The 18646-nt window shown below is 38.6% G+C and overlaps 1 protein-coding gene across 1 annotated transcript in view; it reads right to left on the reverse strand.

The window, feature by feature from the left end:
- SPHKAP (SPHK1 interactor, AKAP domain containing) overlaps positions 1–18646 on the reverse strand; it is a gene marked incomplete at its 3' end in the record, with an annotated part of 98215 nt that overhangs the window by 44624 nt on the left and 34945 nt on the right. The window contains exon 2 of the mRNA XM_084267472.1: positions 5441–5543. Coding sequence (XP_084123598.1) covers positions 5441–5543 — 103 coding nt within the window. The remainder of the gene's footprint in view (positions 1–5440; positions 5544–18646) is intronic.

The raw sequence follows: 18646 nt of genomic DNA on the forward strand, positions 1-18646 counted from the left end.
ATGTTTGTGAAATGAACCTGTGTTTTATTTGTACCTCTTGCCATTCTTACATTACATAGAAATAGAGCATACTCTGGCACTTTAGCCTTTCATTTTAATAAATTTATTTTATAAATTTTTTGCTCTACCTGGAAAAACCAGAATCTGTTCCCAGTGCTTCACCTTGCTGCCTGTTTCACATTGACACATTTGTCCTACTTGATTCATAAGCCTCGATCCCTTCCCTTGGAAGAGAAGTGAGAAGAATTTGTGAGTCCTCATCATTTCTCAGGGAAGATGAATGACTCTGAAAAGCTGATCTGGCCAGTTGACACAATTTTCTAATACTCTGGGGCAATGCAGAAGTAAGCTTATTACCACCCACAGACTAACACCCACTAATTTTTTATCTTTCTGGCAGAAAGCCAGTTAGTTAATACTGCACTCCCTGCATTATTCTATCTTGTTTTAGGAATTAAAGTCAGCAGAAGATGAATGAGGATGTAATGGGAAACACCACAGTCCGTAAGTTCAGCCTGCTTCAGCGCCCTTCTTTGGTGCCCTGCACAAAAGCTTTGCACCTCTGTGGTGCTTGTGACTCAGTATTTCAGCCCTGCTATGGAATTTCTTCCAAAGATCTTCTGAATACAAACGAGGGTTCACAAAATACTAGGAAAAAGCACTATAATGAAAGGCTTTGTTCTGAGAATGACAAAGGCTCACAAATGCTTCACATCCACACCAGTCTCTTCTTGGGGGCTGCTAGCTAATCTTGTTTACCAGCTAAATGACTCTGCCCTCAATAAATTTTATAACCTCCTGTCTCAGTGCAAAAAGAGTCCTGTCACAATAACTATCTCTGAGACTAAATGGGGAAAATAATATATTTCATACCCCAAAGAAAAAAAATCCTGATAGTGTTATAAACTGGTTTTTTTTTTCCTTTAAGAAATGTTTTCAAATGTGGAAATACTGAACCATTATAAACTGGTTGGTAAAATCTCGATTAATGCATTTTTTTTTCCAAAAAATTACCATCCTCTGAGGCTTTTATGAAGACAGAAAGAATTGAACACATACATACATGCTCACAGACATACATATCTACATATATCTATATGATTTCAGATTTCATCTGAGTCTAGATCTTATTCTCAAGTGCAGAAGTTCCAATTACCTGTTAAAACACTGTTTTGCATACATAGGAAACAGTTCTCTCTAGCTCAAATAGCTTTTGCTTTAATAAGCAGTCGTTCCATTTCCTTAAAAATCACAGTGGGTTTGTCTTCAGCCTTAATCACTTCAGATCTTTCTGAAATCTCAGTTTCTGAGAAATTGAAATAGGAAGAAATTATCCTGCAGAAGGAAGTTTCCTATATCTTTGGTACTACTCTTCATCTCCTAAGGGTCTGGTGTGCAGACCCAACATTTCGGAACAGCTAGATGATAGTCTATGTGTATTGTAGAGGCTAAACCCATGAAATGAGCTGTGCAGTTCAAAATCACCAAGATTCCCTTCTATGGGTTGTCAAACGACCCTTGGTAGCAAATTTTTTCAGAGGATGTTTTTACCAGTAAGGAAATACTGGTAAAGCACCAACAGAAAAAAATAACTCTCCTAAAGCAGTGTTTCAGTCAGGACAGGTCACAGTTGCCAAGCTTGGGTTACTCTGGGATGGTTTATAAGCTGCAAAGCTTTATAGTACATTTGACTTTTATATGCATCTTTTTACAGTGGACTTAGAGGTCACGGGTAGGAATTATTACATGGGAGTTTTGCACAGCACATGATTTTTAAGTTAACACCAAGGAGATGAACAACATTAGCAGGATGATGTTTCTCCAGGGCCAGAACTGCTTTGCATGTTCTGCAGATGCTTTGCATGTTCTGCACATGCACTGCAGAATGCAGCCAGAAATATATGAAGAGTGCAACAAGCATCATATTTTACTACTGGAGGTTGGAAGAAATAATGTCCAATAATTTAAATTTGAAGAAGACAGGTGAGGAAAACAAAACCAGGTATACTTGAGCAGCAGAAGCTCTCGGAGCTCAGCAATCTAAGGAATAAGGGTTGTCCCAAAGTCTTCTGGAAAGCCTCCAGAAATTTCTCAGAAAAGACAGTGCTGTGGGAAACACATGTGAGAGGCCTCCTTGCACAGGGTCAGGTTTTACACATATCTGAACAGGGTTCAGAAAACAAAAGGGGATATTTAAGTAAGCAGTAGCAGGAATGAGGGGCACACTTTGGATAAGTTTAAACTCTATGAAATGCCAGTTTTTGCATTAGGACCGTTACAGACATGTTATTGTTTGGAACCTTCCCACGAGTACTTCTTCAGAAGGAGGGTAATTTGGGCCTCCCCACAATGCTGATCACAGTATGGTTACACACACCTGCTATGAAAACTTGCATAGATAGAAGCCACGTGAACTTTTGGGCATATTTCTTTTGTAACAAACAGCAATATTATTGTGGTCAGGGACAAACATACAGTAGGAGTGAAGGTAGTGCTTCTTACTGCATCTTGTTATCATAAGGCAATTCTCCCTGTTATCTGGGTGCATGTGTTTATATACAGTGAGAGTTTGTGTATGTATTAGAACTTGCTGGGATATTCATGCCTTTAGAGGAACGTACTGAAGTTCCTATAGTAAAGCAATGTATGACTGCAATGATCAAAAGCATGTAAGCTTGAAGGATCTTGCCTAAATTAGCAGAGCTAATTAATTAATCAGATGCAGTGTGAGAACTGGTTAGAGAGATGTAACAGTACCAGTACATTCCGACTGCCTTTTTTGCAATTAAGCCTGTTTTCAAAATACACTGAACTGGTCTGTGCCAGAGGAAACACACACCTAAACCACCTCAGCTGGCAGTTGGCATTCTTCTTTCATGCAGCCTGCACTTCCAAGGCAGACAGTATCACTTGCCAAAATGTTTTCCTTCTAACTTGCACTTCTCTTCATTCTTACCTAATTGAGACAAGTTTTGGGCCAACCCTACTGACAGATTTTGTTAGTGATTTTGCTGAATTCAGCCAGATTGGTTCTGATTTGCAGTGGTACAACTGAAAGCAGAACTTGATTCATTGACCACGCTGATGTGTGACAGCTGCACACGCTATACTGCTGGATATCTGGTTCAGGGCAGGATCATCACACTCAGAAAATAATTCAGGATGAATCTGCATCATGCACTAAATGTGAAATCAGCAGTAATTCATGGTTCTAAAAAAAAAAGTTTTCCACTCTCATCTAGAGACTCAGCCGTCAGCATTACTCAGTGTGTTGTGAATCAATGAACTAAATCAGCCTCTAGCAGCGTGTGGATTAGAAAAGTCACTCTTTCCCAGAGGAAAATACTGCATATGAGTTTAGTGTAACAGCTTCCTGCTCCCTGATTTAGATCACAAGACATTAAAATACAGTAAATATCTATAACCGAGACAGCATTAGAAAGGCTCTTGCTCCACAAATGAAACATCTGCGTCTTCGTGGCTGATCATCTTAATTGCTTTGGTTAATTACTACTCATCAAAAAAGAGATGAAAGTGGGCCATACAGAATAAGATGAGATACCAAGGGGCACAGCTTCTGCATGTGTTCGGATCGGTCTGTGTAGTAACAGGCCACATCTCATACGGTTCCTGACAGGAGCCATTCATGCCAAATGCAATTACTCAGACCTGCAAGTCAATTGTTTAAACTGTTCCCCTGCAGCAGGAACCCATACCATTCACTCCCCCACCAATTACACAGCCAAGTTAAAAACTCCTGTAACTAACAGAGGCTAAAAGTGAAAGTAATGGCCTATTTTTGGTAATTCCTTATCCTTTTCTGCACTAAAAAAGAATGGTAACACATTCTGTGACAATGCTGTAGAGAAGCCCAAAATATCCTGCTGTTCCTCAGAAGTGTTGGCAGATGTGAATCACTTCTTTTAGTGCGCCAATAACTATAAAATCGACCTGTGTTCAAATGTAAGGGATCACACAGGTGAAGCAGCTCTAAATCTAGAGCTAGCCTTTCAAAGGAGTGGTGTCTCTGAAGGTGACCAAGCTGTGAGCATTTGTAAACACAGTGGTGGCACTTTATCAGCACTGTGCCACTGTCCTTCACTCTTACATAAAATAGACAACTCTGAGATTAAATGAAAATTTAATCTCTAACACAATAGATTTTCTGCCTATATCTAGAACATAATTACAGTGAGCAGCATATAAAAAAATAATCAGGAATTCTTTTGCAAACAATAAACCCTTTGATCAAATGAAATACTGTCTTTTAGCCACACTGGAGTGAGCTGAAGGAGCTCCAGCATACACAGCAGTCTCCTAAGTTCTTTTTTTATACTAATTTTACATGTAACAGAATTTCTGTAGACAGAAAAATATTTGATCCACTCACCCACAGTGTGGTTTTCAGGATGAGGAAAACAAATTTTTATCTTCTACATATTTTATCTTTCTCTCTCCATGCTTACATATAGAAATACATATCATTATTTTTGGAAAGAAAAAAAAAAGGGAGAAGATTATTATTACTAAAAAATGGGAAAAAAGCAAGAATTATGGGAGAGATGAATGAACTGTGAAGTTTTGTAACATTTCTGTGTTAGAACAAATGCTTTCTTATCAGCTCTAGAATTATGCCTGTGGGAGACCACAGAGCTCTGAGGGTTGCTGCAAAGGGAGAGACGAAAGATGGCCTGCCTGCCTCAATAGGTCTTGGGTAGTGCCCTCTTCCCTTGGACTGTACTGCCATAATCTGGCCCTGGGGAAGCAGAATAAAAGGAAGCATCTGTGGTCTTCACCTGTGTATTCTCAGTTGTACTTAAATTACCTTCATGCTTAAAATTACGCCAGTGGTATCTGACTCCTCCTAATGATGTACATACACACAGAGCCGTTCTCTTCCCCACCCCCTCCATCCTCTAAATTAAATCACTACATATAAACCCCATTTTTAAGGCAATAAAAATAGAGACAGTTAAATCTATCCTAGCTTTTGGGTTTCTGAATCCCTTCCAGTCAGATACTAGGGAAGGCAGAAAAGCTGTTTCATGAGGGACCCTCCATTGTATTGACCTGAGAGAGGCAAAGCTCTGGACCTCCACACTGGGCCCCAGAAACATGCCACCTATTGAAGAGCAGCCCTTAAGGTCCTCGTGCTATGTACTGCTTCATATTGTCAGATAGTGAGGAAAAATAGAAATGTTCAGGGGCAGTTTATCTCCCATAGATGTATAATACTTTTTAGGACCAGACAAGTCTAGATCAGGCAGACAAAACTGCAATATACCATGACAGCACCCCAAATTCATTTTTTCTGTATCAGTCCTTTTATTTTGTAGGTATCAGTTAAATTTTGTATTCCCCCATAAAGGCAAAAGGTAAAAAGCAAAGCCATAACCTGGGATATATCTGCCTTTCAATATAACACAAACTTAGAAGTTACCTTCTTACATGCTGTGACAGAGCTTCCCAAACTGCTTGCTGAGCTGTCTGTGCTGCTGCCGTGGTGCTCTGGGACTTCGTGCATCAGTGGTGATTCAAAGTGGCTGAAGAACAAAACAGAAACAAACCCCCAAAAACCTTTCCAGTGACTCAGCCACATGGATAGCTCTAATGATACCAAAATACAGTTCTGTAAAGAGGTGTCACGTAACTGAGATTACAAGAAGGTGCCTACACTCTCCTTGATGATGTTCCTAGTCCATTTATTACCTTAATTTTCCCTTTTTGGAAGACTCTACTGCCTTACATATTTTAGATATAAAATAGGAGACCAATGTCTCTTAAGACTAGAGGATAGCATATAGCTGCCCATAATCATATCTGCCTGTCTAGAATGACACTGTAAAAAGTGGTACCAGGTTGTTTTCATAAGCAGGCAGCTTGGAGCAGCAAATTAAATGTCTGCTGCATTAAACCAGCATGATTGACAAAAGAATTGCTTGCAGCATGTTTACTTGCCTCGACAGAAGCTAAGGGGTAGTGATTAACATGTAAAAAATACAACAGGAGTGGTTGAACTCTGTAATCTAGATGGAATAGCTTGATATATTGTAGGTTTAGAGCAAAGGTAAAGCACGTACTCTGTTTTGTGAGTCAGCTGTATCACCCAGAACTATATTTACTTTGGGCCTGTGCAGATGTGAAATACAAAACCATAAAAACAAGCTCCCCCCAGTCAAGCTATTTGCATGCATAGCTGGTACCACCTCTCATGCTTTTCTTTTAGAATAGATCAAGCTGGTCTTGTAAGATCTCCCTCCATACAATAATCAAATTGTCACAGACTTAGTGCAGCTTCTTTCCCTGGACATGGTGTGATCGCAATCAAAGACCATATAGTGCTAAGGGTCTCTCTCCCCAGAAAGGTACTAGGGAAAGAGTATCCGACACGATCAAGTTCTGCTTCCCAAACTGGGTCCCCAGAGTGCTTTGAATTTATTGCAAGTGGGTTATGAGAAGATGTGGAACACATTGTGATAGACCATAACACATGACAAGATTATCATGGCTTAACTGATAGTCTTCCATCAGTTCCAGCAGGATAACAGATCATGTGCAATTTCCCAGTATGCTCAATTAAAAACTAAAATGCATTTTCCTAAGTCACCTTCACTGGAGCTTAAGTCACTACATTAAGAGGAGGCTAGCTTCACTTTTTGCCCAAATCCACAGTTGATGAATAAGGCTACCACCTCTCTCTCAGAGATTCAGGTATGCATGTTTCACTTGATCTTGCTTAGGACCAGTAATGAATATATCTCTGCTTCCATGGACAAGTAACTTTCTCAGTATGAATTTTGCTGATACCCCATAATTATTGAAAAAGTATCTGTATGTGCTGGAATTAGAAGAGTGAATGAAAAATACAAAACTAACTTAGCTCTTCTTAATTAGTAACGGGGGGAGGTTTCATGAATTGCACGGGAGGATGGAATACAGACACACAAGTAGGTTAACTGCCTTTCCTTGAAAAGCATGATACCATTTAATGCTCTCTGAGGTACCAGCATCATTTTATCATCCAAAAAGGGAGAAAACTCTGCTCCGTTGCTCTGATTACATAGATTTCTGGGCAGTAATTTCTCTGGCATTTGACAGAGCAGAGTAGCATTTTATAAGCCTTATCCTGAGTTCTTGAACAGAATGAGGGACATTTAACATATGAAGTCATTCTGGTTTTGTATCTTCATTAAAATTAAGAACCTCACATTCAGAGAGTCAAATACTGTCTAAGTACCTCCTTGATAATCCCACATTTAGATGTAGCCTCTGTACAAGGTACAACTCGGTACTCCCAGCAGAAGCACTGCCTCTTTTTATAAAATGCATCACTTCTGCAATGTAATAGTAAATTACAAATCAACCCTGGCCTGCAGGTTGAAGTTTAAGGCCCGTTGTTTTCTCCCACTCTTCACTGAGAGGAAGACTGAGTGACTTTGCCACTGCTTTGCCCTACAGGGAGTTGGTATGCTGATAGTGACTATTTGCTCCCAGTTACACTGTGTGCAGGGAACTGAACTTCTAGTTCACAGGGTCTCGAGTCCCAAAGCAACAAAGATGACAGTGTGGCCACTACCTGAAGGCCTTTTTTGGACCTTAATTAAACAGTACAACTAGACTAGCAGATTAAAGCACAGCAAAGTCACATTCTGAAGTATTAACAAATTTGTTCTCCCTCTGGATGATACTCTGCTAAGGGTTAGCACTTTACATGTTCCATACAGAAGTAAGGCTGTCCTACTAGTCATGTGGAAAGCAAAAAGACCTGTCAAATTTTAATCCTTTAAAATCTTTGTTCTTTCCAAAAGAAACCCAATTTTCATTTGTAGATACAGAAAAACTTGTTCAAAGTATGTGAGGAATGAAATAAATGTAGAATGTCATTAAATGTTTTGAGTAAGAAAAGGCTCCATCTCAGACTGAAGGTCAGACAAGCAAGAACTGCCTTTGGTGTTTCTGAAATCTGGTACACCTAAATTTTTGTCAGCAAACCCAGTCCTCAGAGCTGTACTTCATGTCCAACTGACTACTCAAAGCACAGGTAAAATCAACAAAGAGGTTTCACAGGACAAGGGGCAGCACATTTACAAGTATCTGGAATGCTTTCAGAGCTGCTTTTTTGTCTCAGGGTTCCTGTTTCTTGTGCTGGGACTGTAGAGCAGAACCCTTATTCTCAGGTTGCACTGCAGTTCCACTTTAGCATTGTGCTAGGGGCATGAACTCCAGGATCCCACTGTTTGCAAACAGGTTCACAGAGTCTTGGGTCACAGTCACTGAAAAGCAGAAAAATTTTAACAAATGCTGAATCAGGAGAGCTACATTCAGAAACAAGTTTAGACTCCATAGCCTCTTCTTCAGTGAGTTTGTGAATGAGCAATTTTTAAAGGAAGTACAGAGAAACACATAGCCCACACCTCAGCTGCCACTGATTGTCAGCTACAGGAATACCTCAAGGAAGGTCTCATGTGAAGCAGGTATGTGGCAATACATACTAACTGATGGGAAAATTATCACCTAGCTGAGCTGCTTCAGGCTGGGCATCCAATCTCACCAACCTGAGTTTTCCATAACTCAGGGAGGTGCAGTGTATGAGGTTCTGTCTAGATGCATTCAGATTCATGGGTCTCTCTTTCAACATGGAACATGGGCTTGGCTTTTCAACATCTCTTTTTCAATTATTTCTCAGTTAAAAGTGTCTTCTCTTTCTTTATCCTGCAGGCACCCTTTCTAAGCTTTAATTTTCAACCCACATGTGATTTCTTGAGAGACCCTCCTCTGGCCATACAGGTCTGCCACCTTTTCATTAACTCCTCAGGGAAAAACTTTTCTGACTTTTAGAACCTGCCAGTTCTCATTAGTTCCTCAACAGCAGGAAGCTGAAACTGCTGCAGAAATGTAGCAATCTCATCATCAAATGAGAGCTCTGCATGGATGTACTGTAACTCCAGCACATTCAGAGTTTACACAAAGCACTAGTCTTGGAAGGCACCTGGCACAGAACAGAGCGTTTGTGCTACAAGATAAAGCAAAGTGTTGAAGGTTGCAGGTTCTAATTCTCACCTTTACTTGGGTTCCCTTGTTTATTATGACATGGAGAATGCACATCATTTGACTTTGATGTGCTCATCTGATTTAGAGCTGTCATGGAAGGCCACAGGTATAACAAGGAAACTCTGTTAAAGGATGGCTCATTTGGGGACTTTTCTTTTGGTGTGAAAGATCCTAATTTACAATTCACCTTTTGAAATTGAAGCTGGGAACCTGGACCTATGACCCAGTATTAGGAAGTAAAACATTTTTGCTTTAATAATGTCATTAACAGCAGAGTCTCCACACTTATTTCCTACCAGATGCTTACTGATTTATGAATTATGACTGGTATGGATATATTAATTTTACTTATGATTTATGAATTTATGACATTGATTATTACTTATTACTTTCCCCACAAAGATAAATGCTCTCAAAAAAATGCAAAAAACAAAAATCCTGGTATTTAGAGGACTACAGTAATTAGCTATAAGGCTTATGGCACTAACTGCAATAACAATACATCCTTCATTATTGGCCAAAATGCAAAACAATTGCTTCTATTTTCCTACATTGAATAATTCAAAAATACTGACCTTGATGACTCAAAACTTAATCAAAAAACCACAGCTGCTCCTAAAAATAATTATCTTCTTTGCAGATGTGGCAGATGGTGCTACATCAACTAAGAAGAGATAATTTATAGAATTCCCTAGGTTACCACTGAAGAAAATTAATCTTGTGAAACAATATCAGAAACTCAATTCCCTACCATCTTGAACAGACATAACCAGTTTCCAAAAACTCACTGTTCACTAATCAATCCTAAGGAGCAATTGCAATAAATATTAAGTGACCCTTACATGTTTTCTTTTTATCCAATCCTATTCTAGCCTAGTGCTTTCCATCTTTTTATTATGATTCCTAGTCTCAGGATTTTGAACATGCAAAACATACTGATCCATGTAAAAGATAATCTTGATGAAGGAAGGGAAGTGAATGAACACAGTGAGGTTTCAGAGTGCAATTAACTCCAAGCTATAGTCAATTACATTCCTAATGTTTTGCTAATATTTGTACTGAACAGCATGAACAACAAACAAAGTAACAAACCTCATTTTGAAATAGAAATATAAGACAAGTGAATGCAAAATAGTATATTCTTACCTTTACATTCACAGAAAAACCCCAAAGCTGCTTGGAAACTGAAAAAGGCAGCTAGCTTAATCCAGACCCTAAGCAAGCAGCAGTTCTGAAAGGCATGCAGCATTCAAACAGCATCCCCTAACTTCAAAGCCTTTTTGAAGTGGACTGACTGGTCACGCTCTTTCCTCGTGTTACCTTTCAGATTTTACAGCTTTAAAATTTACCTTTACATGTAAACAGGTCAGCAGTCACTAGAAGTGAATTTTTTAGATGTTAACACTGTTGAAGTTGCTATTTTAATCCACAGAACTGGTTTTTATTCAGTCTGGACCATGTGTATACTTCAATCAGAGCACAGATGGTTAGTCAAACAGACGTTCTATAAATACCTCAAACAAATGTCTTTCTGATTTTGTTATGGATTTGGAACCCATGTGCAGAATGTAATCACTGGCAATATCAGGGTCTGATCTTGTAAGGTATTCATAGGCTTGTTTCAGTCTCTCTTGGCTGCTACTGAATTCACTGGGAACTGAAAATACTGAACACATCATTACCAGATCTGAGTGACCGTGCAGTCTAACAGGTATAGGATTGGGTTGCTAGTTTTACAGATCAGCAGACTAAAAGGATTAGAAGTGTAAGTCCTTTATATTCAGATTGGTCATGTCATGTCTGTTGGGTACTCTTGATTTACATTTTATTTTTATTGTTGATACAGCTGCAGAAAGGACAGGTCTTTAGCTACGTGCTAACGAAAAACAGGAGCAAAGGAAAGACAACCTATACTATGGTAACATGACACCATAAAAAAGCCTTTTCTTTCTATGTTCACAGAGCCCTGATTGCCCTTTATTCTGCTCCAAATTAAAAGAAAAAAAAAGCAAACAAATCTGGAAGCCTCAGCAAGCATTAGCACTGACCAGCCGTTTTTCAAATCATGTTTTAAAAATACTGTAAAAGAAAACCAAGTTTTCCTGAAGAATAGAACCCTTCCTTCCTTTACTTACTGATCGAATTCTTAAAGGAAAAATAACAGTTTTACGTACAGGTCGGACAAACATCTCCATATTCAGTAGTTACAGCAGGGCACACTCATAGGAGAGAGCTGACAATCCAATCAAAGAGCTGGCGATGAGGAGCTGAATGACAGATGATTGGGTTAGGGTTTTTCTTGATGATTAACTCTGTTTCAGTAGTTTATTAACAGAGCGCCAACCCAATATAAACCGAGCTTTTGCATACAGCTGGTAAGTATCCTGCCTTTTTCCCACCTATCCCTGGATTTGACATGGTTTTAGGAGAATTCAAGGTAGTCCTTTGATAGGCTGGTAAAATGACTTCTTACTAAGAAAACCGTCTGGAATGGACCAGCTTGGATCTCAGTCCAGAGAATACAGAAGAAAAACCCTGAGGAACTGAGGGATGTCTTTGTGGCAGCCTGTATAAGGCAGTGAAAGAAAATTCCTAGAATGATGTGTAGGATGCGGTGATGGTGACAATTTTTTGAGTTCCCAATTTGGAGGATTTTTAGGAGATGTTAAAGTCCTGTTTCAATAACTAGGAACTAGGCATGGTCTGATGAGGAAGAATAACTGAACCTGGAGAACATTAAGGAACAAACCCTTAAACTTAGGGAGGGCTAAAGGGCTGCACCTTGCAGAGACATACTGAAAACAGCCAAGACTGCTTTTCTGCCCTAAAATCAAGGAGTTCTGGAGCATGGACTAGATGGGAAATTAAGGCACTGTCAAGCGTTTGACTGCAGGAAAGGTAAAAAATGTTGTTAAAGGAAGGATTCTTCAAACTAATTAGTCTGTATGTACATAACTTCAGTGGGCAGTGCTGATCAAGATGATTTTGGAGAGATAGAGACTTGAATCCAGGCACAGGTACTACATAAACAGCAGAATAAGGCAGTTTCACTCCTTCTACAGCCACTATTTAGGTCTACTAAGTAAGCAAGAAGCAATATAAAATGAGAAATATGCTTAAAAAGATGTAGCAGAAAAAAAATCCTTATCACTTAGCATATGTAGGTGGCCATACAATAGCATCTGTCCTTGTGATGTAAAAAGAAGACACTTGTTTTTCCTCTCAGACAGAATGTTCATGACCGTGTATTTATTAAGCAACTTATATTATTATTGCACTTTTTATGGCAATGCCTATTCTTAATATAGATTGTGTTGTTAGTGTAGCACAGTGTAATATTCCAAGTGTGTGATGTTATCTGATCTTACTTCTAAAAATAATGGAAAAAACACTGTAACACAGCTGGAATCTGGTGAAATTTGGTACAAATTAAATACATAACAAATGTGCAAGCAGCTCCCACAGATTTCAACTGGAAATGGAAATGATCAGCATTTTTCAAGATGAAGTCAAAGATGCTGCAAATTAAGCTTTAATGCCATAAAACAATGGGCAATTGTTAAGTCTGTTTGAAATGTTTCCTGTATGGAACTGTCCTGGTCTTTGGCTGGGATGATAAGTTAATATTTGCAAGAAGCTGGGAGGGGACACGGCCAGGACAGCTGACCCAAAGTAGCCAAAGGGATATTCCATACCATATGATGTCATGCTCAGTATGTAAGGGGGGGGATCTGGCCAGGGACCAGGGATCACTGCTGGGGATTGAGCTGGGCATCAGGTCCTGGGTGGCAAGAAAATTACACTGTGTATCACCTACTTTGTATATTCTTTTATTAGTATTGTTATGTTCCTCTTCCTTTGCTGCCCTATTAAACTGCCCTTATCCCAACCCACAAGTTTTATCTTTTTCTTCTGATTCTCATCCCCATCCCACTGGGGTTGAAAGAATGAGCAAGCAATTCCATGGTATTTAGTTGCCAGCCAGAGCTAACTAAACCACAACACTAACAAACAACTTGCATTCTCTCTCTGCTCCTCTTGTTCTTTTGCTACACACATACTCCAGGTGGGCACTTCAGGAGAATCACTATAACCTGAGATAGGCAGAAACCGTGATTGCATGTGGAGGACGTTAATCTTGGCTTAACCAATTTCTTAGGTATTTTTTTGCATCTTGTTTGTATTACATAGCCAAAACTCAGAGTCAAGCTTCTCAACCAGCTTTTCCATCAACCCACAGAGTGGGTTTCTGATTCTGAGCATTAGAGCAAGAGTCAAATACTGACAAAACAGGCCTGATGAAAGCACAGCACGTGCAATCAAGTATTTCTCTGACAACTTTTCTTAAAGGTTACCTTTTAAGGATCTAACATCTACTTGATAAAAGCTTTTCATTAATTAGATTCAAGGCAGATACTGAGTATTTCTGAAAGGAAATGTGACAATGATGTTCCTAAGTTAAAAGTAAATGCGTATGTCATGACGTTAGTAGAAAATGCATGTACCTAACCAAAACTTCCTAGCTGTTTCAGTGTTTTCCTTTTCTGATTGATTACAAATCAAATAGACCGTAAAAGTGTAACTGAAATGGGGTAGGTACTCCAGATGATGTGCGTGATAGGAAGGTGAGCGTTGTTTTTGTATTCGGAATGGCACATTTCTAACGTTCAGCAAACTTCCTGACATTCTCTGTACCCCCTCTCCTCAGAAATAACACATCTGGGTTGGAAAATTTCAGATTCACAAAGTCCTGACTTCTTTTCAGGTATCTGAGGGGAAAGCTTGGGAATTTCCTACTGTCACAGGATCACTTTCAAGTACCTTAAAAAAAAGTAAAGGGCAAAGCTGTTAGTGAAAAGGGACTGGTAATACTGGGAAGCCAAATTTTTAAAGACAGCATCTGAATTATAGAACAGCGTGAGGTCTTGGGGAAAAAAGCACATGTGCACAACTAGCCAAGAGGCCATGATATCATGATGTAAAGTGTTCTTTATTACAGACCATGAGATCCTAGAATTGACTTCAGCATAGTGTAGTTGAAGATGCAGTTTTCATAACACAGAATTAATGTTTCTGGATGCTGAAGGAAATAATAACAAAATATTTATTTCAAATACCTGAAGACATACCAGCCATCAATAAGTCCCAGAACTAATCAGTAAAACATGACAACCTCTCTTTCCTTATTTTTTCATTTTCTTGGGGGCATTTCTAAGACACTGAGCAGAGGGAGGAAGAACAGGGTAATGTAATACTATTATCAGGAATCTGTGTGGCATGCAACTTGCTGAGCTGGTGTTATGCCAAGCCTTTTATAACATGAGGAGAATGATCCCTCCTACAACCTAATCGCCACACTAGCATGTGTGGTTGCTCTAATTCATGAAAGAGGTAGGGAGTTAAGTGGAATTGACAGATTACCCTCATTGTCAACTTTACAGAAGTTTATAGATAATTTGGCAAGCAACCAAAGACAGTTTGATCTTCTGTTTGGCAAAACAAAAGATCTCAGCAGATATATTGAACCCACCTGCTTGAATTTCTCCCACACACCCCAGAGAGAATAAAGACTGCTACTGTGAGCAAAGCTGGAAGCTGTGGTAGATATTCTTCCATGGAGAGTCTACTCTTCTTCCTCAGTTCCCAGAAATAACGCTACCTATTTGTAAAAATGAAGGCAATTCATAGTCTACTGCCATTCATTTCCTTGGACAGGCAGCTTCACCAATATCTATATATTCAAAAAACAATTGGTCAAAACTAATCTATGTAGTTGTGATGTTGATACCTACTAAATTAAATTTAACAGTATCTAAACTACTTTCAAAAGTACGTATCTAGTAAATGCATTATTTCCTCAACTCCATTCTGGTTTCCAGTCCTTTTTATTTGAAAGAAAGCCAAATCAGTTTAGATTTCTGCTAATCTTTCAAAATGTTGCTTAGTTTTATATTAGTGTTCAGAAACTGATATGATTTAACTAATGATTCCAGGAAAGTAAAACAGTAGTCTAAAAATAAGTGTCTTCATCTAAAATAAACTAAAACTTCCCATAAACTTCCTATTCTCTTTAATCCAGTATTGTTTCTATGACCACCTGCATTTGTATTCATAAACTATCTAGTTAAAATGCCAGGGTACATTCTGAAGTTATTTTAATGCCAAAGAATACATTCTGTCATTGCTTATTCACAACAAATCTTATTCTATCTTAATGTACATGCCTGAAATATTCCTGAACATTTCTGATTTGCTAATAACATCCCAAAGGAACACTTATCTGATCAGTTTTGGTGCTAACTTAATATGTCAATAAACAGAAATCTGTGATAACTTATAGGAAACAAGACCTTAAAACTCACTTGTTTAAAAGTATGGGTTTTTTAGAAAACAACATTGTCAGAGACATGAGCAGAATGAAGCTGACTCTATCTTGGCTTTTAATATGATAAACCATGCTTTTGTGTAATTCTACCAAGATACCACGAACACTGTCTTTGGTTTAGCTTGCTTGAATTTGTGCAGCTGTTTTTCCATGGACTATAACGTGATTAACAAGATGGAGTGGAAGGTATAAAGGCAACAATCTCGATTTTTTCCTATCCTATACCAGCATAAGCAAAGTATGAGGTTCCAGTTTAAGAAACAATGATAGAGGATTTTTTTGGCAAGGTGTATCCTTTTTCTTTCTACCTTCTAAAGTCTACTGCCTCTGTAACTATATATAAGGAATACAGGATATATTCTCAGAAAGTCTTAAGGAGAGTCAGACTGATGAGTTGTTATTTTTTTCCCTTGGTAGCATGATGTAGATAAAATTTAAAGCTCCTTTGGCCACTGCTGTGCAATGAAATCCAGCATAACTATGAAAATGCTGTGATAACTGGGCTTGAAATGCTTTACTTGTTCTTGCTGAGATGCACAAGGTCCAGCAGGACTATCTGCACCACCAGCTGAGCTCAAGTGAAGCTGTTAAATAACCTTACCATTGCCTGCAAGGTTATTACAGCAGTGCTTGCTAAATTAGTACTCTTGTGTTTATGTCTAATGTGAAAATATAGACCAGACTGTGTAACCACGAATTTCCAGTTATCTATTCAGAAATCAAGATGAGAATTGGTTGCAGAGAATCTGAAGCACATTTAATCGCTCTTTGATTCCACTCTTTTTTATGCTTTATCCTTGCAGATTGAAGTGCTTCCACTAGATACTAGTTCAGATGCAGACAAGTTCACTTCACTGGCACCACAGTCTAGGAATGATCCTACACTAACTTCTGAGCAGCTGACCATCTAGTTAGATCGTACATGATGACCAAAAAGGGTATCTACATCAACCATCAGTATCATAAACATTAGCTTGTTCAGGCTTCTTTAAAAAAAACCCAAAAATGTCAGCATGACATGTTTGTAATGCATTCAAAAGTGACACATGACCATAAATCACAGCACAAAGGAAGCTGAAGGTGCTCACTGTCTCTGAGGCCGGGATGTCACGGTCCTTCTGCAGAGCCCAGGAACAGGAACGTTAACTTCATTAAGAGCAGAGCTTGCCTCTTGTTTCATGTCTTTGTGTGTTTTAAGTTTTACTCTGATTGGCACTCTGAAGTATAAGTGCTTTTGATTTAAAGGTTTTGCAAAATACTCTTATTAGTGGGGGATGACATTAACAACTGCAGCTGGAGAGAGATGCGGTCTAATAGAGGGGTCTAGTTCTATGTATCTATAAATGATCCATGTGGCCTCTTTTGTTGTTTTTAATTACTGGATTTCAATTATTCTTTGTATTTGTATAATTTATGGTTCATTTCTTTCTTCAGTAGTCACTCAATTATTTTTCTAATATGTGATACCTTAAAAGCCATGCCTTCCAGATCAGCAAATCAGCTGTTGCACTCAGCAAATATGTGCCTACCTATGAATTAATTTTGCTTGTATGATAAAAATCTGCTTCTGATGGTAGTACCCAAAGAAGATACCTCTCCCTTATAATGGGAACCACTATACCATAATGTACAGTATTGAATTCCATAGTATTAGAAATATGGCTGTACTTCTAAAAGTATCAAAACTTTGTATTTGGTAACTATACTGCTATTTAAATTACATCATGCATACTCATACAGTTCATATATGTCACTTACTTTCAACAACATGAACTATATGACCGTTGGATTTCAGTGAATTTATGGCATATATTATGTTTCATATTGAATTTACTGTCAGGTACAATGTGACTGTTTAACTAAGCTCCTTAATAGCAGTGCTATTGCTTCTATCCTTTTTCTAGTGAGGGTTTTTTTCCAGAATTTGTGTGGGGATGGTGGGTTTTTCACTTCAAGATCATGGCAGGCAAATCTTTTCCCTTTAAAAATAAATGAGCTGTTCAGTTTTATTGGGTGTCTACAATGGTAATACACATTTTTCACTGAGAAGGAAGACACCGCCTTGACAACACAGAAGAACAATCCATAAGCACACTGTTGAACTGTTACCCTGCTGATTTGATCTCTTCCCTTTTCAAACTGAAATAGCATAGACAGTTACAAATGAGTCTTTGGGGGAAAGGATTTAGAGCTAATTTAAACAGAGTTCTGAAAACTGAGAAACACCTTTTCTTTCTCCCTTTAAAATTCTGATGAGCCACTGAAATGAACAGCTCCAATTCTGGTAGAAGTGTTCTGTGACTACATGGCATTCTGGTAATGACACAATCCCACAAGGACTACATGAGGACCACCTAAGCTTTTCACTGCTGAATGGAAATATAAGTTCAGTCCTATGGGATGCTGTAAGTAAACTGAGCCTTCACTGAAGTGAAACTACAGTACCTAAGTAACTGAAGATTACTGTGCAGACAGGTACTGCAGCAGTCTCCCTTGGCCTGTTGAACGTTCTCACTTTTACAAAGGCTCTGCCCATGGGCTGAATGGTTACACTTCAGCTTTCTGGACTTACCTAGCCCATACTTCCTATGCTGCCCCACCAACAATAACATTAACCCTCATGCAAAAAAGACTCCTGCAAATCTAGCTGGTCACATACCCATGACTAAGTTGCTAATACTATAAAAGTTAAACTATTATCCAGTCTACACATCTTAAATTTTGCACATCTTTCAGTTTAAAAAAAATTTAACTGTAATACAAAGATGGTTTAATTAAATGAACTCCAGGTTTTCAGCAATCTATATAATAAACCAAAACTTTTCCAGAAAAGAAGTTAAATCCTGTAATACTCAGAAGCTGAGCATTGCATGGAACCAGCTCAGAATAGAGTGCAGAGGGTTGGTCCCAGTCTTGAAAGTGACTGACCACTTAGGCTGATATAGGGCTTGCTGATCAGGTTGGAATTTCAGTAGCTGGGAAATGTGCACCACAGCATCAGGTTCCATGTTAAAACTTTTTTAAAAGCCACTTCTCTTTCAGCTATAAATTAAACTCAATCAGGATTTAGAAAGGAAACTCTCTTACATAGCAGTCAAGAATAAAGAGATACACAATAAATTGTGATGCCACAACCAAGGGAAAATACATCTTTGATAAAAAAGCACTGACTACCTATTATCTGTCATGGGCATTGGCAGCAGACAGATA

Source organism: Gallinula chloropus, assembly GCF_964237585.1.
Source record: "Gallinula chloropus genome assembly, chromosome: 8".
NCBI lineage: Eukaryota > Metazoa > Chordata > Aves > Gruiformes > Rallidae > Gallinula > Gallinula chloropus.